The sequence below is a fragment of the Pelodiscus sinensis genome, chromosome 18, assembly GCF_052426305.1.
Source record: "Pelodiscus sinensis isolate ZL-2025 chromosome 18, ASM5242630v1, whole genome shotgun sequence".
NCBI classification, from domain to species: Eukaryota; Metazoa; Chordata; order Testudines; family Trionychidae; genus Pelodiscus; species Pelodiscus sinensis.
Window position 1 is genome coordinate 7021075 of NC_143069.1, and position 19198 is coordinate 7040272.

The 19198-nt window shown below is 57.0% G+C and overlaps 1 protein-coding gene across 3 annotated transcripts in view; it reads left to right on the forward strand.

The window, feature by feature from the left end:
- The window catches only part of LOC149523186 (maestro heat-like repeat-containing protein family member 7), a 52565-nt gene that overhangs the window by 3664 nt on the left and 29703 nt on the right, over positions 1-19198 (forward strand). The window contains exons 1-11 of one of the 3 annotated variants that reach the window (XM_089769965.1): positions 2271-2686; positions 2981-3084; positions 3399-3521; positions 4056-4123; positions 4238-4343; positions 4613-4708; positions 4873-4977; positions 5367-5502; positions 5732-5826; positions 6075-6227; positions 6585-6689. In XM_089769965.1, the coding sequence (XP_089626091.1) occupies positions 2296-2686; positions 2981-3084; positions 3399-3521; positions 4056-4123; positions 4238-4343; positions 4613-4708; positions 4873-4977; positions 5367-5502; positions 5732-5826; positions 6075-6227; positions 6585-6602 (1395 nt within the window). In that variant the 5' untranslated portion in view covers positions 2271-2295 and the 3' untranslated portion in view covers positions 6603-6689. Of the gene's footprint in view, positions 1-2270; positions 2687-2980; positions 3085-3398; positions 3522-4055; positions 4124-4237; positions 4344-4612; positions 4709-4872; positions 4978-5366; positions 5503-5731; positions 5827-6074; positions 6228-6584; positions 6690-19198 lie in introns of those variants that run through there. The other 2 variants (XM_089769966.1, XM_089769967.1) reach the window with 2 other exon arrangements.

A 19198-nucleotide genomic window follows, 5' to 3' on the forward strand; every position in this document is an offset into this window, starting at 1 on the left:
CCCCCTCTCTTCCAGCCAGTCCCGCCCCCCACCCCCCCCGGCCCCTGCTGTTCGGTATTTTTTTTAAACCATCTGGTAACCCTAGCAGGTGGGGGTGAAAAGGGCACAGAACTGCCCGCACAGGCGCGTCTGGGAATGAGATGCTGCTCTAACATCTCCGCCTCTGTTCACTTCCAGCCCCTGCCTCGTGGCGCTGGCCCCCCGTGGCCTGGGAGGGCCCCCCAGGCACACCATGGCCCGGCATAGCAAGCTGCAGAAGCACGTCCTGAGCTGACTACTCAGTGAATATCTAACGTCCCTAATCCCTTTTCATAGTTCCCCTCTGGACTCTCTCTCCTAAAGCATGGCCCTGAGATCTGGACACAGTGCTCCAGCTGAGGCCTCCTCCGTGCCAAATAGCTAGGAGAGTGACCTCCCATGTCTGCCGTACGTCTCCTACCACGCCCCAGGGCTATGCCCTCTTACTGAAGGGCTTTGTGTCTGAGATCGCTTCTCTCCTAGGCTGCGTCTACACAACGAGTTTTTTTGGCAACAAATATGCTAACGAGGGACTCTATGACACGCAATGTCATTTGCATATTTTCTGCCGATCCGTTTTTGTGCTCGGGGTTTGTGCGCAAAACCAAGCCATGTGGATGTTTACTTTTTGTGCAAAAAACCCCCTTTTCCCACAAGATCCCTATGCCTGCAAAAAGGCCGACCGATCTTGTGCAAAAAGGGGCTTTTGCCGAAAAAGAAAACATCCACATGGCTTGTTTTTGCGTGTTCTTGCGAAAAAACTTGTGGCGCGTCTACACTCTACGTGTGTTCTTGCAGAAGTAAATTTGCAGTAAAGCATCAGAGAACAGGGCTCCTTGCACAGGAGTTATTCCTCTCCCCACGATGACTAAGCCCCCTTTGTGCAAGAGCTGTTGTGCAAGAAGGCAGCGTGGACGGGCACCAGGGGCTTCTTGAGCAAGACACTTTTATGGCTAAAATGACCATCAGAGCTTTCTTGCACAAGAGAGCGTTCACACTGCCATGGACGCTCTTGTGCAAAAGCCTATGGCAGGGTGGAGGCACTCTTGCACGAGACCTTTTGCGCAAGAACTCCGGCGTGAAACAGCTCTCGTGCAAGAAGCCTGCAGTGTAGGGCAGGGAGCAGCCTATGAGGGAGGGGGAGGGACCCCTAGTAATGGCTCAAACTTCCCAGGGGGGTGGCCAGAGGCAGGACATTTGCCTGGCAGGGTGAGGGGGGGGCGGTGACCTCACAGGGGCTTTGGGCAGCCCTCAGCATATAAGGCAAAGGGCAGGTGGGGAGGTGGTGACCTCACAGAGGGACCCACATCTCAGGCTGATAAAAGCGGGGGGCGGGCCCAGGGGACTTTGGAGACCCCCGGTTGCTTTAGCTCTGGTGCGTCTCCTCCTCACGGTTCCTTCGCGTTCTGTGAGTTCCACATCCCGACACCTTTGTGACGAAGGTAAGAGCCCCCAGGGGTTGGATCCCGCCCGGGGCCGGCTGGGTTCCAGGCAGGCCCAGCCCTCGGTCAAGGGCCAGAAGGTGATTCCTCACCTGGGCTGCGTCCTTAGCGCCACTGGGGCTTTCTCCTGGTTGGTTTCCCTTTTCCTCCATCCCCCCACATTTCTGCTCTGTTCTTGCCTCCTCTGTGACCTTCCCTTGCTGCCTCCCCCAGCTTGGGACCCAACAGACTAGCTGAAGGACGGGGGGTGGTTTGCAGGAGCCGTGGGGTGGGGGATGCAGCCCCCATTGTGGGGACTGGGGAGGTGGGGCTGGAACAAGTCTATGCCGGTGTCTTTGGGGAGAACGCTCCACCCCCCACACCTTAGATTCTCCCCTGATTGGCCAAGAAGGGGCTGTTGATGGGCAGGAGACTCGTGGAATGAGGAGTAACGGTAGTTTGAACTAGGAAGCCTAGTTCGAACTACCTAGTTCGTGCCCCGTGTAGCCGCGCTGCACGGGGTTCGAACGAGCGGGGTTTTAAAAATGGCGGCTCCCCGCTTATGCAAATGAAGCCCGGGAAATTCAAATCCCGGGCTTCATTTGCAAGTGCGGTATGCCTACATTACCCTCCTAGTTCGAACTAGCGGGGTAGTGTAGACATACCCTCAGGTCCTTGCAGTGCCTGTGCAAGACCGAACCGATAAGCAAGGGGCCATTTGGGGGCTGGGGGCAGTCGCTCTGGGGAGCTGGAACCCCTGGATTTCGCTCTGCAGGCTGCGCCCCAAGCTCCCTTTGCTCCCCTCATTTGCAGCATGGCCAAACGTTTGCGGCTGTGGTTCAAGAAAGCCCTGAAGATGGCCCCAGGGCCGGTGGGGAGCAGCTTCTCCGTCCCCGCGGGCGGGGAAGCTGGATCCCACCAGCTCGGGGCGACTCGCCCACCGGCCAGGCCCCCCCGGACCTGGCTCCAGAGGCGGCTGGGCAGGCGGGACCCAGCCCAGTGGGGGAGCCGGGTAGGGTGGCTCCGGGGCCTCCTCTGTGGAGAGAAACACCTGCCCCGGGAGCCCAGCCCCCATTACCACCAGGGGGCATCGCCCTGCCCGGCCCCCGGGGACCTGCCAGTCTCCGGGAGCCCCCAGCCCGTCGCTCCCCGCACCAGCCCCTGCAGCTGTGGGTCCAGGTCCGTCAGCAGCAGCGCCTGGGCCTCCAGCTGCAGCCGGGCCACCTCCTGCAGCCGCTCAGACCCAGGTGAGGGGCCGTGAACACGCTGGGCCCAGGGGCTCACCCAGTACCCGGGGGGGGGGGCGGAGAGGGGCAGCCCCAGTGTCTGCCCCGCAGCCAGGGCAATGGATGGGGGGGGGGCTGCTTGGCTCTCTTGTTCCTGGTGGGGCTCTGCTGAGGGCGTTGGCAGATGTGAGGGTGGCATGGGGATGGGTCCCTGCGAGGGGCGTGTGGGGCCCAACCTGCCCTGGGTCCCTGACATGGGGGCGCGTGACCCCTGCTGGCCGCTGGAGTCACCCTGGTCCCTTCCCTCCCGCACAGAGCCCCCCTGCGCCTCGGCGGAGCTCTGCCAGGAGCGGGTGGACTCCCGGGTGGAGGAAGGGGCCTTCTACGACATCGAAGAGCAGCTCCACACCCGGGACACGGTAGGAACCTTCTCCACACTGGGGGGACCCGAGATTGTCCGGCCCCTTCCCAGCACGTCCCCCCCCCTCCGGGAGGGGCTTGTCCCTGGGGATCCCCCTGGGGCCCCTTCTCCTGCATGACCTGGACCCCCCAAGCTGGGGGCTCTTGTCATGCACCAGCTGGGCCCCCACAAGCCTGAGGCAGCAGTTGGGGGGGGAGTGTGGGTGCTTGGACAACCAGCAGCTCCCACCTCCACTCCTGGGAGGCCTGAGCCCTGCAGCTGTCCGTGGGGGGCAGGCAGGCCCCAGGCTCACAGACTCTCTCTGGGGTGCAGAGCCCAGCCGCCCTGCAGCGGTTCCTCTTGGCCATCCCCCTCGCCTGCCTCGCCGCCCTCCAAAGGGGCGAGGACACCCTGGCGCCGCGCTGCTGCAAGGACACCATGATGGCCAGGATCGTTGTAAGCGAGTCGCGGCAGCCGGGAGGAGGGGAGGGGATACGTGGGGTGGACAGGGGTCTGCCTGGGCCATGGCGGCGGGTGGGGGTGCTGGAAACGGGATGGGTGGAGCCAGGAGGGCTGGAGGTGGACATGGGGAAGGTGGGTGGGGATGCTGGAGGAGGGAGGGACACAGAAATGGGGCAGGTCTGGGGTGCCGGACAGGAAGGGGGATTCGGGACAGGGAGGGGTCTCCCCGGGCCATGGGGGGCTGGAAGGGAGCCGAGCGGGCTGCTGGGGATGCGCCTGGGGAGCAGGGATGAGGAGGTTCAGAGGCTGGTCACCAGGGCAGGGAGGGGCAGGAGACGGCCTGGGGACAAGGATTGAGCTGGTCCCGGTTTGGGAGGGGGGTGCTGGGAGGGGCCCTGTGTCGGGCAGGGGGGCTACAGGGCAGCGGGAGGCAGTGGGGTTGGATCCTGCTGGGTGGGGGCGCTGGCCGCGTGAGCGTCTCTTGGGGGCCCAGCCTCACACGCCCCTTTGTCTCCTTGGGTCTCCCAGGAGATCATGGAGGACTCGCCCCCCCCGCTGGTCTTGGCCGACTGCCTCAACGCCGCCTGCAGCCTCAGGTACCGACCCCCCCCCCCCGCCGACTCCCCCAGAGCAGATCCCCTGGCCAGGGAGTGGGAAAGTCTCTGTCTCCTGCTGCTGAATTAACAGACTCTGCCCCTCTCTCCTGCCAGCACCTTGCAGCCTCCCCTGCGGGCCCAGCTCCTGAGCCCCCTGCTGACGGCGGCCGTGGGACAGACAGTGTCTGGGGACTGGCAGCAGGAGCCCATCCACACTCAGGTACGTCCCTCCGGGCCCTGCTCCCGGGCTGGGCTGGAGCTCCAGAGAGGAGGGGGGGGGGCAGAGGGCGGGAAGAAGCTGCAGGTTTGGATCCTTCCCTCCAGGGTTCCCGTTGCTCTCCCGGGGGGCCCGTCCCTTCCACGCCCAGCCTGGGCTCCTCCCTGCTCTGCGAGGCGGCTCAGACCCTGCTCAAGGCTGCACCCCGGAGCCAGCGGGTGGCCTGGATCCCCCAACCCCCCTCTGACCCAGGGCTCCCCCTTGTCTTGCAGCAGTTCATCCGGGCCCTTCCCTACGACCTCCAGGCCCTACTGGCGAGCCTCCTCGCCGAGTCCCCAGACACCGCCCGGCTGCAGCTCATAATGGAGGTGAGCCCCGTGGGGGGGACGGGGCCATTGTCCCTGCTTCCTCGGGGGGGGCCGAGAGAGGAGCAGTGTCAGTGGCTGGGGGGGGCACAGTCCGAGAGGAGCCCCAAGCTCTGCCCAGAACCGGCACCTCCCTACGGGTCCTGACCTGCCTCTTTCCCCCCCAGCACCTGAGCCCGTGGCTGGAGTCCCGCCTGCCCCAGGAGCGAGCCAGGGCCCTTGGCAGCACCACGGCCCTGCTGGGAGTCGCCACCACCCTCCCGGGGTTTGACGTAAGTGACCTCGGAGCCGGGGGGTCTGGGGCTGCAGGGCGCGGGGCTGGGAGCGTCCCCGGGAGGCAGAGGCAGGGCCGGGAATGGGCCGGGAATGGGCCGCGTTCTCCTTTCCCCGGGGAGGGGCGACCCTGGGCCCTTCAGGGGGGCTCTTGAGGGACTGGGCCTGGGGACTGGGGAGTGGCCGTCAGTGGATCCCCTTGTTCCACCCCCGGAGTGACCCTTCAGTCGGGGCCATTGCTCAGGGTTGTCTCCTCGCAAGGCCGGCCCCGCCCCGCCCCGGGAGGTGTCTCTGTCCGTCCCCCGAGCTCAGACCCGCCTCGGCGGCCGTTTGCATGGGACGTGCAGCCCCAGGATGCTGAGGGACCCCCCCTCTTCTCTCCCCTCAGAACTCCGCCGACTGGCCGAGGATGGGTCACCACGTGGCCCAGCTGGGCCTTTTTATTTCGGACCCATCCGAAGACGTCAGCCGGCTGGCCCGGGAGGGGGTGCACAGCCTGTATCAACTCCTCCTGCACCACAGGGGTAAGGAACCCAGCCGGGACCTGGGCCCCAGGGACACCCTGAGGGTGCCGGCGGCGGGGGGAGGGGACCCAGCCCTTTTCCCCCAGACTGGCCCAAGGGGGGATGCGTCCCTCTGTGTTCCCCTTCTGCCCCCTGTGCCCCTCCATTTGCCCAGGGATGCCTGCAGGGACCCGTGGGAGGGGAAGGGCTCAGACCTGCCAGCAGAATCACCCTGTTGTGTCTCTTGCAGGCCTCAACATCCACCAGGCAGAGGACCTGTGGTGCAGGCACTACTACAAAGAAAGATGGGTCCTGGCTCACAGCAACAGCGTGAGGGTGGGAGAGGTAAGGACGCGCTGCCAGGGCAGGCCAGGGCTCGGGGATGGGGCTGGCTGGGGCCCTCGTGGGGGTAGGAGGGTCTTGGGGGCAGGAGGAAGCTGTGACCTGGGGCAGGGGTTGGGGTGCCGGGTGAGGAGAGCGTCTGGGTGCAGGGTCTGGAAGGGAGTTTGGGGGAGGAGGAAGCTGTTTTAGCCCCAGGAGTTGGGGCCGGGCTCTGGGCCGTCAGCTGAAACCTCCTGTGCTCTTGATTTCAGGTCTTTGGGCAGCTCTTTACACCAGAGCAGGAGAATTGCTTTTTGGACAAGGCTCTGCTCGCTGCCCGCTCCCCCCTGCGGCGCCCCAGCCAGGCCGGGCTGGTCCTGGCCCACGCCCTGCATGGGCAGGCCCATCAGCTCCTGGAATACATGGTGAGCAGCCGGAGCAGATCAGGAGAGTGGGGCAGGGCCAGGGTCTCCTTCCCATCCCCTCAGGGAGTCCCCCGCCCCTTTCCTCAGGCTGCCCCCACCCCACGTCCCTGCTGGCAGAATCCCTCCTGCCCCTGCGAGCGTCCCTGGGGGTGGGGGAGGCTCTGAACACAGAAACTGTCCTAGGAGGCGGGAGGGGGCCGAGGTGTCTGGAGCTCTGGGGGGGGGGGGGGGTCAGGAGCTCACCCTGCGGGCCTGACGGGGGTGACCAGAGAGCAGGGGGAGGAGGGTGGAAATGCTGGGGGGCCAGTTCCCCTGAGTCCCCAGGGATGAATGTGACGGATTCTGCTTCCCTTGCAGCAGGAAGACACCCAGTGAGAGCAGCAAGAGCTGAGGAGCCAGCAGCTGCGTCCCCCTCCCCCCAACGCTCCCAATTGTATTGAATTGTATTTACATTCTCATTAATCAATGTTTCAAAAAACATTTGGATCAGGCTTGGTCAATAATTTGTAATGGGGGGGCCATTTTGGCAACTGATCAAGGGCCACATTTCTACCGAGGGGTTTGGGGTCTGGGACGGGGCGGTTGGGTGCAGAAGGGAGCTTAGGGGTGGAGCCTGGGTGCAGGGGAGGGGGTATGATCTGGGGCGGTGGATAGGGGTGCAGGGTCCAGGAGGGGGTATGGGCGCAGGAGAGGACTCTGGCCTGGGGGAGGGGCTCTAGAGGGGTGCAGGGTCAGGGAAGGAGCTGTGACCTCGGTGAAGGGGGAGCAGAAGGTTTGGGGGAGGGGGTGTGGGTGCCAGAGAGGAGTCTGGCCTGGGGGAGGGGTGTCGGGGGGGTGCAGGGTCAGGGAGGGAGCTGTGACCTGGGTGAAGGGGGAGCAGAGGGTTTGGGGGAGGGGGTGCGGGTGCCAGAGAGGAGTCTGGCCTGGGGGAGGGGTGTCGGGGGGTGCAGGGTCAGGGAGGGAGCTGTGATCTGAGGGAATGGGGGACGCAGGTTAAGGTGGTCGCCTGGGACAGGCAGTCGGGGAGGGGACGTGGGCGCCAGGGGCAGGCTCTGGCTGCGGAGGTGCCTACCTAGGCAGCTGCGTATGGGGGAGCCCGACTGTCACCTGAGGGGATGGGGGAGCTCAATTTTCAACTGTGGGGAATGGAGGAAATACTGTGGAGTGGAGGGAGCGAGATGGGGGGGGCTGAATTGTTCCAGGAGGGGAGATCTCCCTGGCTTGGGGGGGGGGGGGGGGCGTTTCCAGCAAAGCCCTCACATAAGAGGGGGACAGATGGGGGGGAGGGAGAGGACGGGGATGGGCAGGGCAGGTGGAAATGGGGAGGGGCAGGAGAAGGGAAGGGGGAGGAGATGGAGGAGAGCAGGGGATAGGAGTGGGGGCGGGGATGAGGAGCAGGACAGAGGCAGGGCAGTGGTGGTGATGGCTGGCGGCTTTGCCAGAATAGCTGTGCCAGCGGGGGGGGGGGGCTTTTGCCACACACCCAAGCCAAGCCAGCTGTGGCGGCAAAGCCTTGTGATGTAACCTAAGCCCTTGGCAAGGTCGGGATCAACCTGCTCTGACAATTTCTCGGACCGGCGGGTTGAGAAACAAGGATCGTGCAGGGAGATGGGGATGACTAGGAAGCGAATCCAGGTGTGGGGGGAATATCCTGGGTTGGAGGGTCAGTCGATACCCCCACCTGCCACTGTCTGCCGGGGCTCTGCCCGCAAGATGGAACCAACAGCTGAGTTTGCTTTTCTGCCCCGTCGTGGGCACAAAAGGCCCAGAGCAGCCTCCTGCTATCTTGGAGGAAAGGGGCCAAAGTTCAGGAAGCAGGTGCCAGGCTGGGCTGGAATCCGCGAGCGCCGCTTTTGCTTTGCCCTTCCTGGAAGCTGGGCTGCAGGTGAGTGGCGGTTTCATCTCCGCTCTTGGGGTGTTTCTCGTGGGTTCCGAGTGTGGATCTGAGAGCGGCTGCGCAGGGGCAGTGTCATGAACGTGCTGTAAGCGTTACAGCCCCTTCTGCGCAGGCTGGCTCCAGCCTCCCGTCTGTCTCCAAGCCCAGGGGGAGAGGCGGGAGGCCAGCAGCATGGCCTAGTGGAGGGGGCAGGGGTTGGGCGTAAGAACTCCCGGGTTCTAATCTAATGCCACCTAGTGACTAAGGCACAGAGTTGTGTGTTAGACCCTTGCTCCGCAATTCTGCGCTCACTCTCGCGCTGGTGACCTTGGAGAGGCCTTTCAGGTCTCCCTTTCCCTGTCCATCAAAGGCAGGCAAGTTCGATGTAATGCCCTGGAGCAAGTGCTTTGGGACGTGTCGCACAAGTGTGCCTGGCTCACAAGCGTGTCAGCACAGCTGTGTAAAAGCGTGACAAGGGCTTTGAGATCGATGCCGAAGGCTTGTGAGGCTGTGGCTGGCCAAGTGACAGGGAAATGAAAGGTCGGAGTTTGGACAGTTAGATTTTATGGTAATACACTGAGACGAAGCACTTTGGGCGTATATACGATAATGTCTTTCCAAGTGCGTTAGTTCAAGCCGTGTCCTAGGAGCCAAGAGGTGAGACAACCATGCTTGGTCCTGTCTCGGTGCAGGGGTGGACTAGATCAGTGCTTCTCGACCAGTGGTACGAGTCCCCTTAAAGGTACTCAAGAGATGTCTGGGGGACACGTCAACACAACTGAAATTTGGCGAAAACTGAATTTTTGTTTTCAGTTTGACAGCGCTTTATTCTTTTTGTACCTTTTACACCCAAAAATGCCATCGCCCGCCCGGCTACGATTCAGTTGTTTAAACAAATGTGTTGCAACGGTTCAAAAAAATTGTGTGTGTCTGAAAACTGTAGGTACTGGGGGTACTTACACATTTTTTTTTAAAGGGGGTACATTATAAAAAAAGTTTGCGAAACACTGGAGCTATCATGGTCCCTTCCACTCAGACTTTTCTATGATTCTGTGACAGGGCTGGGTGATAATTTTCAGAAGGGGGCCACTTAATGGATTTTGGTATGGGGTCATAGGCCGGCTCCACCCACAGAAGGGGCGGAGCCTGAGGCAGAAAGGGCGGTGTTGTGGACTAGCCCACCCTCAGAGTTCTCCGTGGCTGAGGCTTTCAATTAAAAGCACAGAAAAGAGCTCACAGCTTTGCCACTACTGGCAGCTGTCCAGCGTGGCTACAGCTTTTTAAAGGGCTCATGGCTCTCGCCCCTGCTGTAACCCTGAGCCGTGAATCATTTAAAATTGGATCCTGCTGCCTGAGTCCCCACTTAGAATTCGGCGGCATGGGCAGCAGGATCTAAACACAAAGTGGCCAGATCACAGTGTTAGGTGGGTTGCATCTTACCCAGCCCTGTTCTCTGAGCTGGTTTCGAATCCTCCGTGTCCTCCTTATGGTCTGACAGCTGCAGATTTACTGCCTGTCTCTCCTCTTGTGGCCCAGCCTAGCCGCAGTTAATGGACTAACTCAGGTTAGCATCACCTGCCCTGTCTTGGTGACTCTTCACAGCTGAACGGCCTATAAGGCACCGTGCTGGTCTTCTGATCTCTTGGTGACTCCTCTGCCTTCTGTTTATTTCTTTCTCCCTAGCTGGCCGATTGAGTCAAACCCTGTCAGTGCATGAAGGCCCCAGGAATTACAAGTGCAATGGTCTCCCATGTCCAAAGTAATCAGCTGGCTAGTAATGGATGGGCTGCTTAGTTATCAGGTGAGGCTGCACAAGCCAGGTCTATGGGACCCCATGGCCAGCTCGCACCTGGTTCACAGGGAGGCAGCTGTACTAATCTGAAATGGCTGGAGGACACCACCATCATTAGGCTCCAGAGTTACAGCACTCGCTCTTCTTGGAGCTACTTGTCTGTGGCAGGCAGCACAGCTTAACAGCTCATTGGGACGTCTTCTTTTTAGTTGTGAGATCTGGGCACTTTAGAATGGCTCTAGCTATTTAGCAAAGGCGCATAGCTATAGGCATGGGGGTTTCCAGCTTTATTCACCTAGGTGGCTGATTCCAGGAAGCAAGGGTGTGTGTGTGTGTGTGGGGGGGGGGGGGGAAGTCCTGTACAGAGGGTTCCCTGGCCCCTCTGCTTCCATGGCTGTGCAACTGCCACCAGGTGAATTAGAACCTGGGACTTTTGGAGCTTAGGGCAGGAGCTGCTACAGCTTGAGTTATAAGTCAGTTGTCTCTCAGCATAAGCTGAAGAGCTCCCTTGTAATAATTGCTTGCTGGAAGTGGTCTCAGTGCCACTCCATAGGATAGTGACCCACATCAGGTGTGTGGGTTACAGCTGCAGGCCTGCTCCCAGCATGCGGATCTGCTCTCTGGGCGGCGTCTATAACTCTGTGGCTGCAGCCCTGCTCCCAGGACTGGATCTGCTCTCTGCCCATAGGCGTGCGCAGCACATTTCATTAGGGTGTGCACCCAAAGAATGTTTTTAAATGTACTCTTTGACCCCCCTGACCCCCATTAGCCACGCCCCTGACCCCCATTAGCCACGCCTCTGGAGGTAAGACTTTCAGGGCAATATGGACACATGACCAGAAATAAAAGGTGTCATGTGACCTCCCCCCCCAAGGACTTTTCCCACCATCCTTTTACCAATAGGGATTAGTTTGGCCCTCACCAACCCCCCCGGTGCAACGATCCTGCAATTGCATTAACCCAACGTGTGTGACATTAACTCGGGGGGTGGGGAGGCTGGGGGAAGTGTTCCCTCTAAGAGTTTCCTCCCATGAGCACAATACATTTTGTGTTGTGCACCAGTACTGAGTTTGTGGCTTGTTTGGATGTGTCAGTGTGGCACCCAAGTTATTCATAAATATCTTATGAACCACTTACCTGTCCCCTCTGCTGCCCTGTCTCCTTCCCTTCCTCCATCAGCTCCCCTGGTGCCTGCTGCCCCCCAATCCCTCACCCACCTCTGCTGCCCTGACTCCTGCCCTTCTCACTGCCCTCGGCCTTCCCGAGACCTGCCCCCTCCAGCAGCCTTTCTCTCTCCCCCTGTGCCCACTCCTCCAGTAGCCCCACTCTGACCATGTGAGCTACCCCTCCTCCTCCCCTTTCCTAACACCCCCCTCTACACACCTGTCCTGCCTCTCTCCTCTGGTGCTGGTCCCTCCCCTGCAGGTGTCTGCCCTTCTGCTTCACCGCCCGGACTCCCCTGGCACCTGCACCTTCCCTTACCCTTGCACCCTCTTGGTGCCTCCCCCATCCCTCACTACCCCTGCCCACTTTGCCCACTCCCACACCACCCTCTGCCCCCGTTCCCCTCATGCCCCTGTGCCTTTACACGTGCCTTGCTCCATCCCCGCCTTCCTCATGCCCACCCCTTCTTTCAAGCCTTTTCCCAGCACCTCCCCTTCTCCCCTCTAGCCCCCAAAGCCCTTCCCCTCTCCTCTCCTAGCATCATCCTGCCCCCCCCCCCCCCACTGACACCTACCCTTCTGCCCTTTTCCTCATTGTCTCCACTTGGCCCCCTGGCATTTGTCTGTCTCCTACACCCTGTCCCTTAGTGCCTTCCCCTTTCATCTCCTGACCTGCCACAAACCCCCACCCGCAGACTCAGGTTCCCAAAGTTCTGGCAGTCCCCATCACTTGGTGCCTGCGCCGGGTCTGACTCGTAGGGTTGCCAGGTAGACCCTCCCCCAAAAAAACGGACACACTTGATCCTGGGCAGGGGGGAGGGAGGAAGAGGGACTGGCTGGGGGGGGGGGGGGGCAGGAACTGGCTGGAAGGAAGAGGGGATGGGAAGCAGCTCTGGGGGGGAGGGGCCAGATCCTGACCCTGGCCCCCCCTTCTCCCTCCCCGAGGCCAGTCATGCTGCCCCTGACCCCCCCTTCCTCCCTGAGGCCAGTCGCACTGCCCCCGATCCTGACCCCGGCCTCCCCTTCTCCCTCCCCGAGGCCAGCCCTGCTCCCCAGCTCAGTGCGGGCCCCTGCTCTCTCCTTAGCTCAGTCCCACTCTGCCGACCCTGGCTCCCTCCTGGCTCCCTGCTCTGCCAGTCAGGCTGAACTGGGACTTTAGCCTCTCCCCGTTGTTCCTGGGGACTGTCAGTCTCAGGATCTTGATCTCTCATTTCCCCTGCCTTTCACTGAGTTTCAGTAAGGAGCTAGCAGCTATAATGCCTCTACTTTTTCCCCCACTCCTGTGCGGAATACATTTTGTTATGTGCACCAAGGCATGCACGGATGTGCACTGTTACGTCACGTGGAGTTTCACAGCATGGGAAGAAATCAGTGGAAATACAGAGAGCTTGAGTAGTTGCAAGTGTCCATTTTATTGCATAGCACGGAGCTAGCTAGAAAAAACCCAAACCAGCTGGGCTGACCCCCAGTGACCTAACGCAGTTACTATAACAACAAGATCTATGTCTACACCCAGTACACCACATGCACCACCACTAGAAACACATGCTACCGGCTAGCAAACTGGGCAGCATTTGAATGTCTCCTGGCTGGCCGCCCAAGAGCTCAGCTTGCAGGGAACACTGGCTAACCGTCCCCTTCCACCTGGAGAAGGGAGAGACAGGAAAGCAGCAACAGAGCATCTGCCTGGGGGAAGCCCGAATCCCATACAGGAGTGGAGCCCTGTTCCTTGTTCCAGGCCCTTGCTAGAGTCCCCTCCCGTAGCTGCAGCTATGGCCGGCAGTTTTAAAAGCGGACTTACGCTGGCCCTGCAACCCGAGCGACTCTGTCAGTGGGTGCTTATCACTCCATCACCTCGAGCTGTTTAACCAGCTTGTTTAACCAAGGAGGGAGGGAAAGGGAAACCTTTGGCCATTTGAGGGTTGCGTGCCAATGGAGGGAAAGGGGATGGATAAAAAGGGGCTGAGCACATGGTACTGCCTCTTTTTAAACCCAGGCCCAAAGATGTCCTGGAATTCTGGGCCACTGGCCTGAAGGAGATGGTCAAACTGCCTGGCAGCTGGACTTTTGGAGTCTTGTTATTCCTGGGCTCCTGGTAGCGATGGCTCCCATTCCAGGGGATTCCTGCCAGGTAGTTTACCTCAGACAGCAGCTTTTATTCCCCCGTGTCACTTCTCCCAGTATCTGAGACTTTGGTCATGGGGATCAAGCATTTAACATGATTCCAAGAGGAACCGGATGGTTCATCTAGCGAGCCAGGCTCACCGATATTTGAGTAGTTAATAAAAATCCCTAGTTGCTGTGTGTAGGTCTAAAAAGGGAAGGTTAGTATCATTAGTCTTATTTTACAGACAGGGAATAACCTCTCCAACCTGTGGGAGAAGCAGGAATAGAACCCAGGTTTCCTGATACCACAGTCAGGGCTTTGTTACCAGGCTACATCCTGTACTAGAAAGGATGGGCCTGAAGCATGGGCCTGGTGTAAGGCCTGAGGCCTGAACCAAAGTAAGCAAGAGTTAGCTGAAGAGAAACAGGCAGGTCGTGTCAAAAGCAGACGGTTGCCTGAAAGTCTTGGGACTTAACCCTAACTGTCTTGCCTGGAAAGGTTGAAACCATAGACAAAAGGTCCTAGAAAGTCTCCAGGAATGCTAGAGAAGCAGGAAGTGAGTTGACAGGAGGCCAGGAAAGAAAATGGAAACAGAATTTGGGGTTTTGAATTGGAAGCAGTGATGTGCCTGTTGTGTGATCATGCCTGGAAGATGTGAATTAAGCCAGGAACCTGGGCAAGCAGAATCCAGCGACTTTCTTGGCTAGGGAAAGACTAAATCTTGGAACAAGAGAGATGTGAGTAGAACAGGGAATTTTTAGTCAGACGCTACTAGGTTATTTTCTTTATTTTTTTAGTTTGTTGGACTTCTTTTTGCTAAGCACATGTAACTATCCCCCTTTACCCTAGAACTCTTCAAACTGAATCCCAGGGAAGCGATTTTCTGTGTTTTAATCTTTCTTTTTTCAGTTTCTTTGTAACACCTAGCAACCAAGTAGATACGCTGGAGGGCAGTAGATATGCTGGAGGGCAGGGATAGGGTCCAGAGTGACCTAGACAGATTAGAGGATTGGGCCAAAAGAAATCTGATGAGGTTCAACAAGGACAAGTGCAGAGTCCTGCACTTGGGATGGAAGAATCCCGAGCATAGTTACAGGCTGGGGACCGACTGGCTAAGTAGCAGTTCAGCAGAAAAGGACCTGGGGGTTACAGTGGATGAGAAGCTGGATATGAGTCAACAGTGTGACCTTGTAGCCAAGAAACCTAATGGCATATTAGGGTGCATTAGGAGGAGCATTGCCAGCAGATCCAGAGAAGTGATTATTCCCCTTCATTCGGCTCTGGTGAGGCCACATCTGGCGTATTGTGTCCAGTTCTGGGGCCCCCACTATAGAAAGGATGTGGACGCATTGGAGAGGGTCCAGCGGAGGGCGACCAAAATGATTAGGGGGCTGGAGCGCATGACCTATGAGGAGAGACTGAGGGATTTGGGTTTGTTTAGTCTGCAGAAGAGAAGAGCGAGGGGGGTTTGATAGCAGCCTTCAACTTCCTGAAGGGAGGTTCCAAAGAGGATGGAGAGAGGCTGTTCTCAGTAGTGACGGATGGCAGAACAAGGAGCAATGGTCTCAAGTTACAATGGGGAAGGTCTAGGTTGGATATTAGGAAAAACTATTTCACTAGGAGGGTAGGGAAACACTGAGATGGGTTCCCTAGGGAGGTGGTGGAATCTGCATCCCTAGAGGTTTTTAAGTCTTGGCTTGACAAAGCCCTGGATGGGTTGATTTAGTTGGGATAGGTCCTGCCTTGGGCAGAGGCTGGACTTGATGACTCCTGAGGTCTCTTCCAGCTCTATGGTTCTATGATTCTAAGTAATGTTTCACCAAGTGTATTTGTTTTGTTAATAGACGTCACATTTTTAAAACCATGATCTGATTCCTGCATCCTAGAGGGCGGAAGGTTCTGTATGCACGTGCCTAAGACAGCAAGCCATACTTCTAGGAGAAATTACAGGTTTTCAAGCTCTCTCTGGAGGGAGTGTCAAGGACAAGGAAGGTACCCCACAGGAGGGAATTCTGAAATGCGCCTGTCTGGTTCTCAAAGGGGTTTGTGCATTTGGATGATGGCAGCAACACCAACACAAGCCTCCAGTGGCAGGGTATTTTAAAGTCTCTTGTGGGCCCCCACCTTCTGCACTTGGAGTGCCAGAGTGGGAAACAGCCTTGACATGACCCCTCTCCAATTTATCAACATCCATCTGGAATTCTGGTCACCAGAGCTGGGCACAGAACTCCAGCAGCAGAAGTTCAAGTGCCGAATAAAGAGGCTAAGTCGGTTCCCCACTCTGGCACTTGGAGTGCAGAAGGTGTGGGCCCAAAAGAGACCTTAAAATACCGTGTCTCTATGGGCTTCTGCTTCAAAACTCCCCAAGGTCACAGATTCCCTGAGCTTAGGAGGGTTGCTGCCTCTACCCAAGTGGAAAAAAACTTTTTCTTCTTGAACGCAGGAAGAAGTCACTTGGGAACGTATTCCAGAAGGGTACCCCAAACTCTTTTACACAAGAGCCAAAAGAAATCTGATGAGGTTCAACAAGGACAAGTGCGGAGTCCTGCACTTGGGACAGAAGAATCCCAAGCATTGTTACAGGCCTGGGACCAACCAGCTAAGTAGTAGTTCTGCAGAAAAGGACCTGGGGGTTACAGTGGATGAGAAGCTGGAGATGAGTCAACAGTGTGCCCTTGTAGCCAAGAAGGCTAATGGCATATTAGGTTGCATTAGGAGGAGCATTGCCAGCAGATCCAGAGATGTCATTATTCCCTTTTATTTAGCACTTGGAAAGAAAAAAAGAAAAATGAAAACAAACTGTAATTTCTGATAGCTGTCCTCTTAGTCTTAGGCAGGTATACACAGACCTCCTATTACTTTCCAGGATACAAAATCAGATCATAGCCTTAAAATAGGTGATTATATTAAGAAAACAAAAAGGTATTCATTTGTAAAGCTGACTTGGCTGCTAGGAGTTATAGCGCAACTGAGAAAAGAACAGATTAAAACACAGACAATTGCATCCCTGGGATTCAGTTTAAAGTTATAGTGGGGAGAGGAGGGGATATGGATTTAGCACAGAGGAGTTTAACCAAACAACAAAACAAAAAAATAACCTGATCGCATCTAAATAAACATTCTCTATCTACTCAAGTAGCCACACTTCCAAGGTCCAGTCCAATTCTAGGCCCAGGTATTCTTTTTTTTAGGCATGATGTCCCTGCCCAGTTCAATTCATCCCCCCCCTCATCCCCTTCCACAGCTCCAGGATTAAACTCACAAAGAAAAACAGCAGACAGATTCCCTTTTAATGCAGATCTGAACTCTTTCTTCTCACTGGTGCTCCTGGCTCCCTGCCAACACTTTCTAGCTAGCTAGGTTTAACCCTTTAGTCACTGAATACTGGGATGTTCAGAAAAGAACAGTGGGCCTCCCATCCATCACAGAAGCGAGACAACCTCTTTACTCCTGCTCAAGCGTTTCCTGTTTATACATCCCAGAATTACAATAGCTTTTTAAGCCCCAACGCCACAATGGGAGCTCATGTTCTGCTGATTACCCACCATGACCTCTACATCTCTTTTCCCCGCCCTGCAAGTCTGGCCCACAGAACCATGGGAAGTGGCATAGGCTAGCCTGGGCCAGGGCAAAGGAACACGTGGGCCTTTCTCTTCTCCATCTCTCCCTCTGCATTGCACAGCAGGGCGCAGGAGTGCCAGGGGGCTCTGTGGACGCTGTTTGGCTTAATGCCAGCGAAAGCAGGGTCTACAGGAGTACTTACGGGCTCCTAGTGTTAAGAGCTGTGATGTGGTTGCCTCAGCAGCGTGGCTCAGTGCTTCTGTTCTTGGAGCTCTGGTGTTATCAGTGGTCAGTGCAGGTAACGCAGCCTGCTCCTGCTGCAGATCTCGCTGTTATGCACAAAGACCGACCACAGGCACCGTCTGGTGACAGAGGCACTTGGCCAGGTTTATAGCCGTGTAGTCACAGATCTAGTGCCCTGGATTTGCGGTTACGCGTGCACCAACTCAAGTGCCCCAGGACGAGAAGCAAGTCAGTCAGTAAGTCTCTGTTGTCCCTTCGGCCATGCAAAGGGGGTAAGGCCAGGCACCCCAATATTTATAGCCTAAAATAAACTTGTCTGGTTTCGGACATTTGTTTGCTCCCTCCCCTTGTACCTAGTACCTTGAACCGAAAAATATTAGAGGAGACACTGTTGAGCATCCACTGCGGATGCGCTCGGTGAGGCTAATCTTCGTGTTTTACCTCATCCCCGTTGCAGGGTTCCAGACCAAGGAGGATATCTACTGCCTCGCTTTAGCGAAGGCCCTGTACACTGTGCCCACGCCAGTGACTGCTGGGTTTTATGCACCATGGGGACATTGCAAAAACCTGCTCTTACACAAAATCAAGGGTGAGTACTGCCCCGGGGAACGTAAGACGGGGAAGGAACCTTGTGGGGATGAGGATTAGTGGATGACAACCATCTCCAAAGAGCCAGAGCCACCCGTACTCATTTGCCGATTATGCAATCGCATAGGGGACCTGAAAATTTGGAGCAGCACTGGGTTTTCATGTCCACTCCACCCACCTGCCTCTTCCTATCCATGGTCTGTGGCTCTGCTTCCTCCAGCAGCAGAAGTTCTAGAAGATCTAGTTAATTTACAAGTGACAAAGTCTGCTCGAGCTACTGGCAGAACATCGACGACATAGTAATGAAGCCATTTAACAGGCATTTGCCAACCTCTGCTAAATGTTTGCTGAATTTACTGTGAGAGTCGACAGGACCTTAGTTTAAAATGTGTTTGTTTATTAGTGTGTGGATGAGGATTATAAAATCACATCGCTAAAAATTCAACATCCATCTGGGCTGCTGTTGGGCAGATGGGCACCAGTTTAATAGAACGGTGTAGGATCCCATCAATCCTAAGGATGGCTTTGCCAAGAGCTACCCATTCTTGATTGCTTCCCAGAAGGGAGGGATTGTGAAGCTGGAAGACCCTTCAGGAGGAGAGATTTAAGGCACTGCCAGGTACCTAACATATCTTCCTCTTTTATCTCAGAGAACATGGAAAACGAATCGAAGAAGAAAGACCAGGAGGAATTTCAGCGGACGCAGAAGATGCAGCGTGACAACACTGGCCGGGATCTACTCAAGCTCCTGTTACTCATGATCTTCTACCGGCCGGTCCTGACGGAGCAGCAGAAGTGGAGAAGGAACGTGAAACACGTCTTCATCCATTTCAGCGCCTGGGAGTACGCGGGCTGCGACCAGCTCTGGGCAGGCCTCATTACCACACTGTGCGACGGCATCGAAAGCCACTTTGGTCTCCTACCCATGAGCATTTACAGGACCATAGACAGGAAATGTAGCATCATCGAAAGACCAGGGGATCAGGAATGGGTTAGCAAGAAGTTCCTCTTCCTCCCGCTGTGGGCGGCTGTGATCCTTTTGATCATGGTAGCTATTGGGGTGGGTGGTCTCCTCCTAGTGTTTGGGATCCCCATCGGGGATGCCTCGGGAGACGCCATAGCTGTCGTGGAAGGCATTGGGGTGACGGCTGTCAGCGTCTCTGCAGCAGCTGCCATACGGCTCACCATCACAGTGGTACAAAACATTATCGTCACCCAGAAGAGCCAGCTGGAGAGACAGATGAACCAGACGGCTCTCAGCGCACAGCTGGGCTTCATGAGCTGCATGAAAAGCGAAGTCAGGACAATCACTGGGGGTACGTCTACACTACAGCGCTAGTTCGAACTAACTTAGTTCGAATTAGTTAATTCGAACTAAGCTAGTTCGAACTAGCGCATCTAGAACTAAAAACTAGTTCGAACTAGCGTTTTGCTAGTTCGAACTAGCGCGTCCACACTGATTGGACGCAGGGGGGCATTTAAGGGCAGCTGAAACCGGTTCTGGCAGGGCATCAGGTCAGCAGTTGCTTTGTGTGGCTGCTGTCTGAGGCTATCTGAGGCTCGTGCTTAAAGGGACCCCCCTGGACAGCCGGTTCTCAGCTTTTCCTGCTTGCTTGCCAACCTCGCCGAGGGACAGCAAAG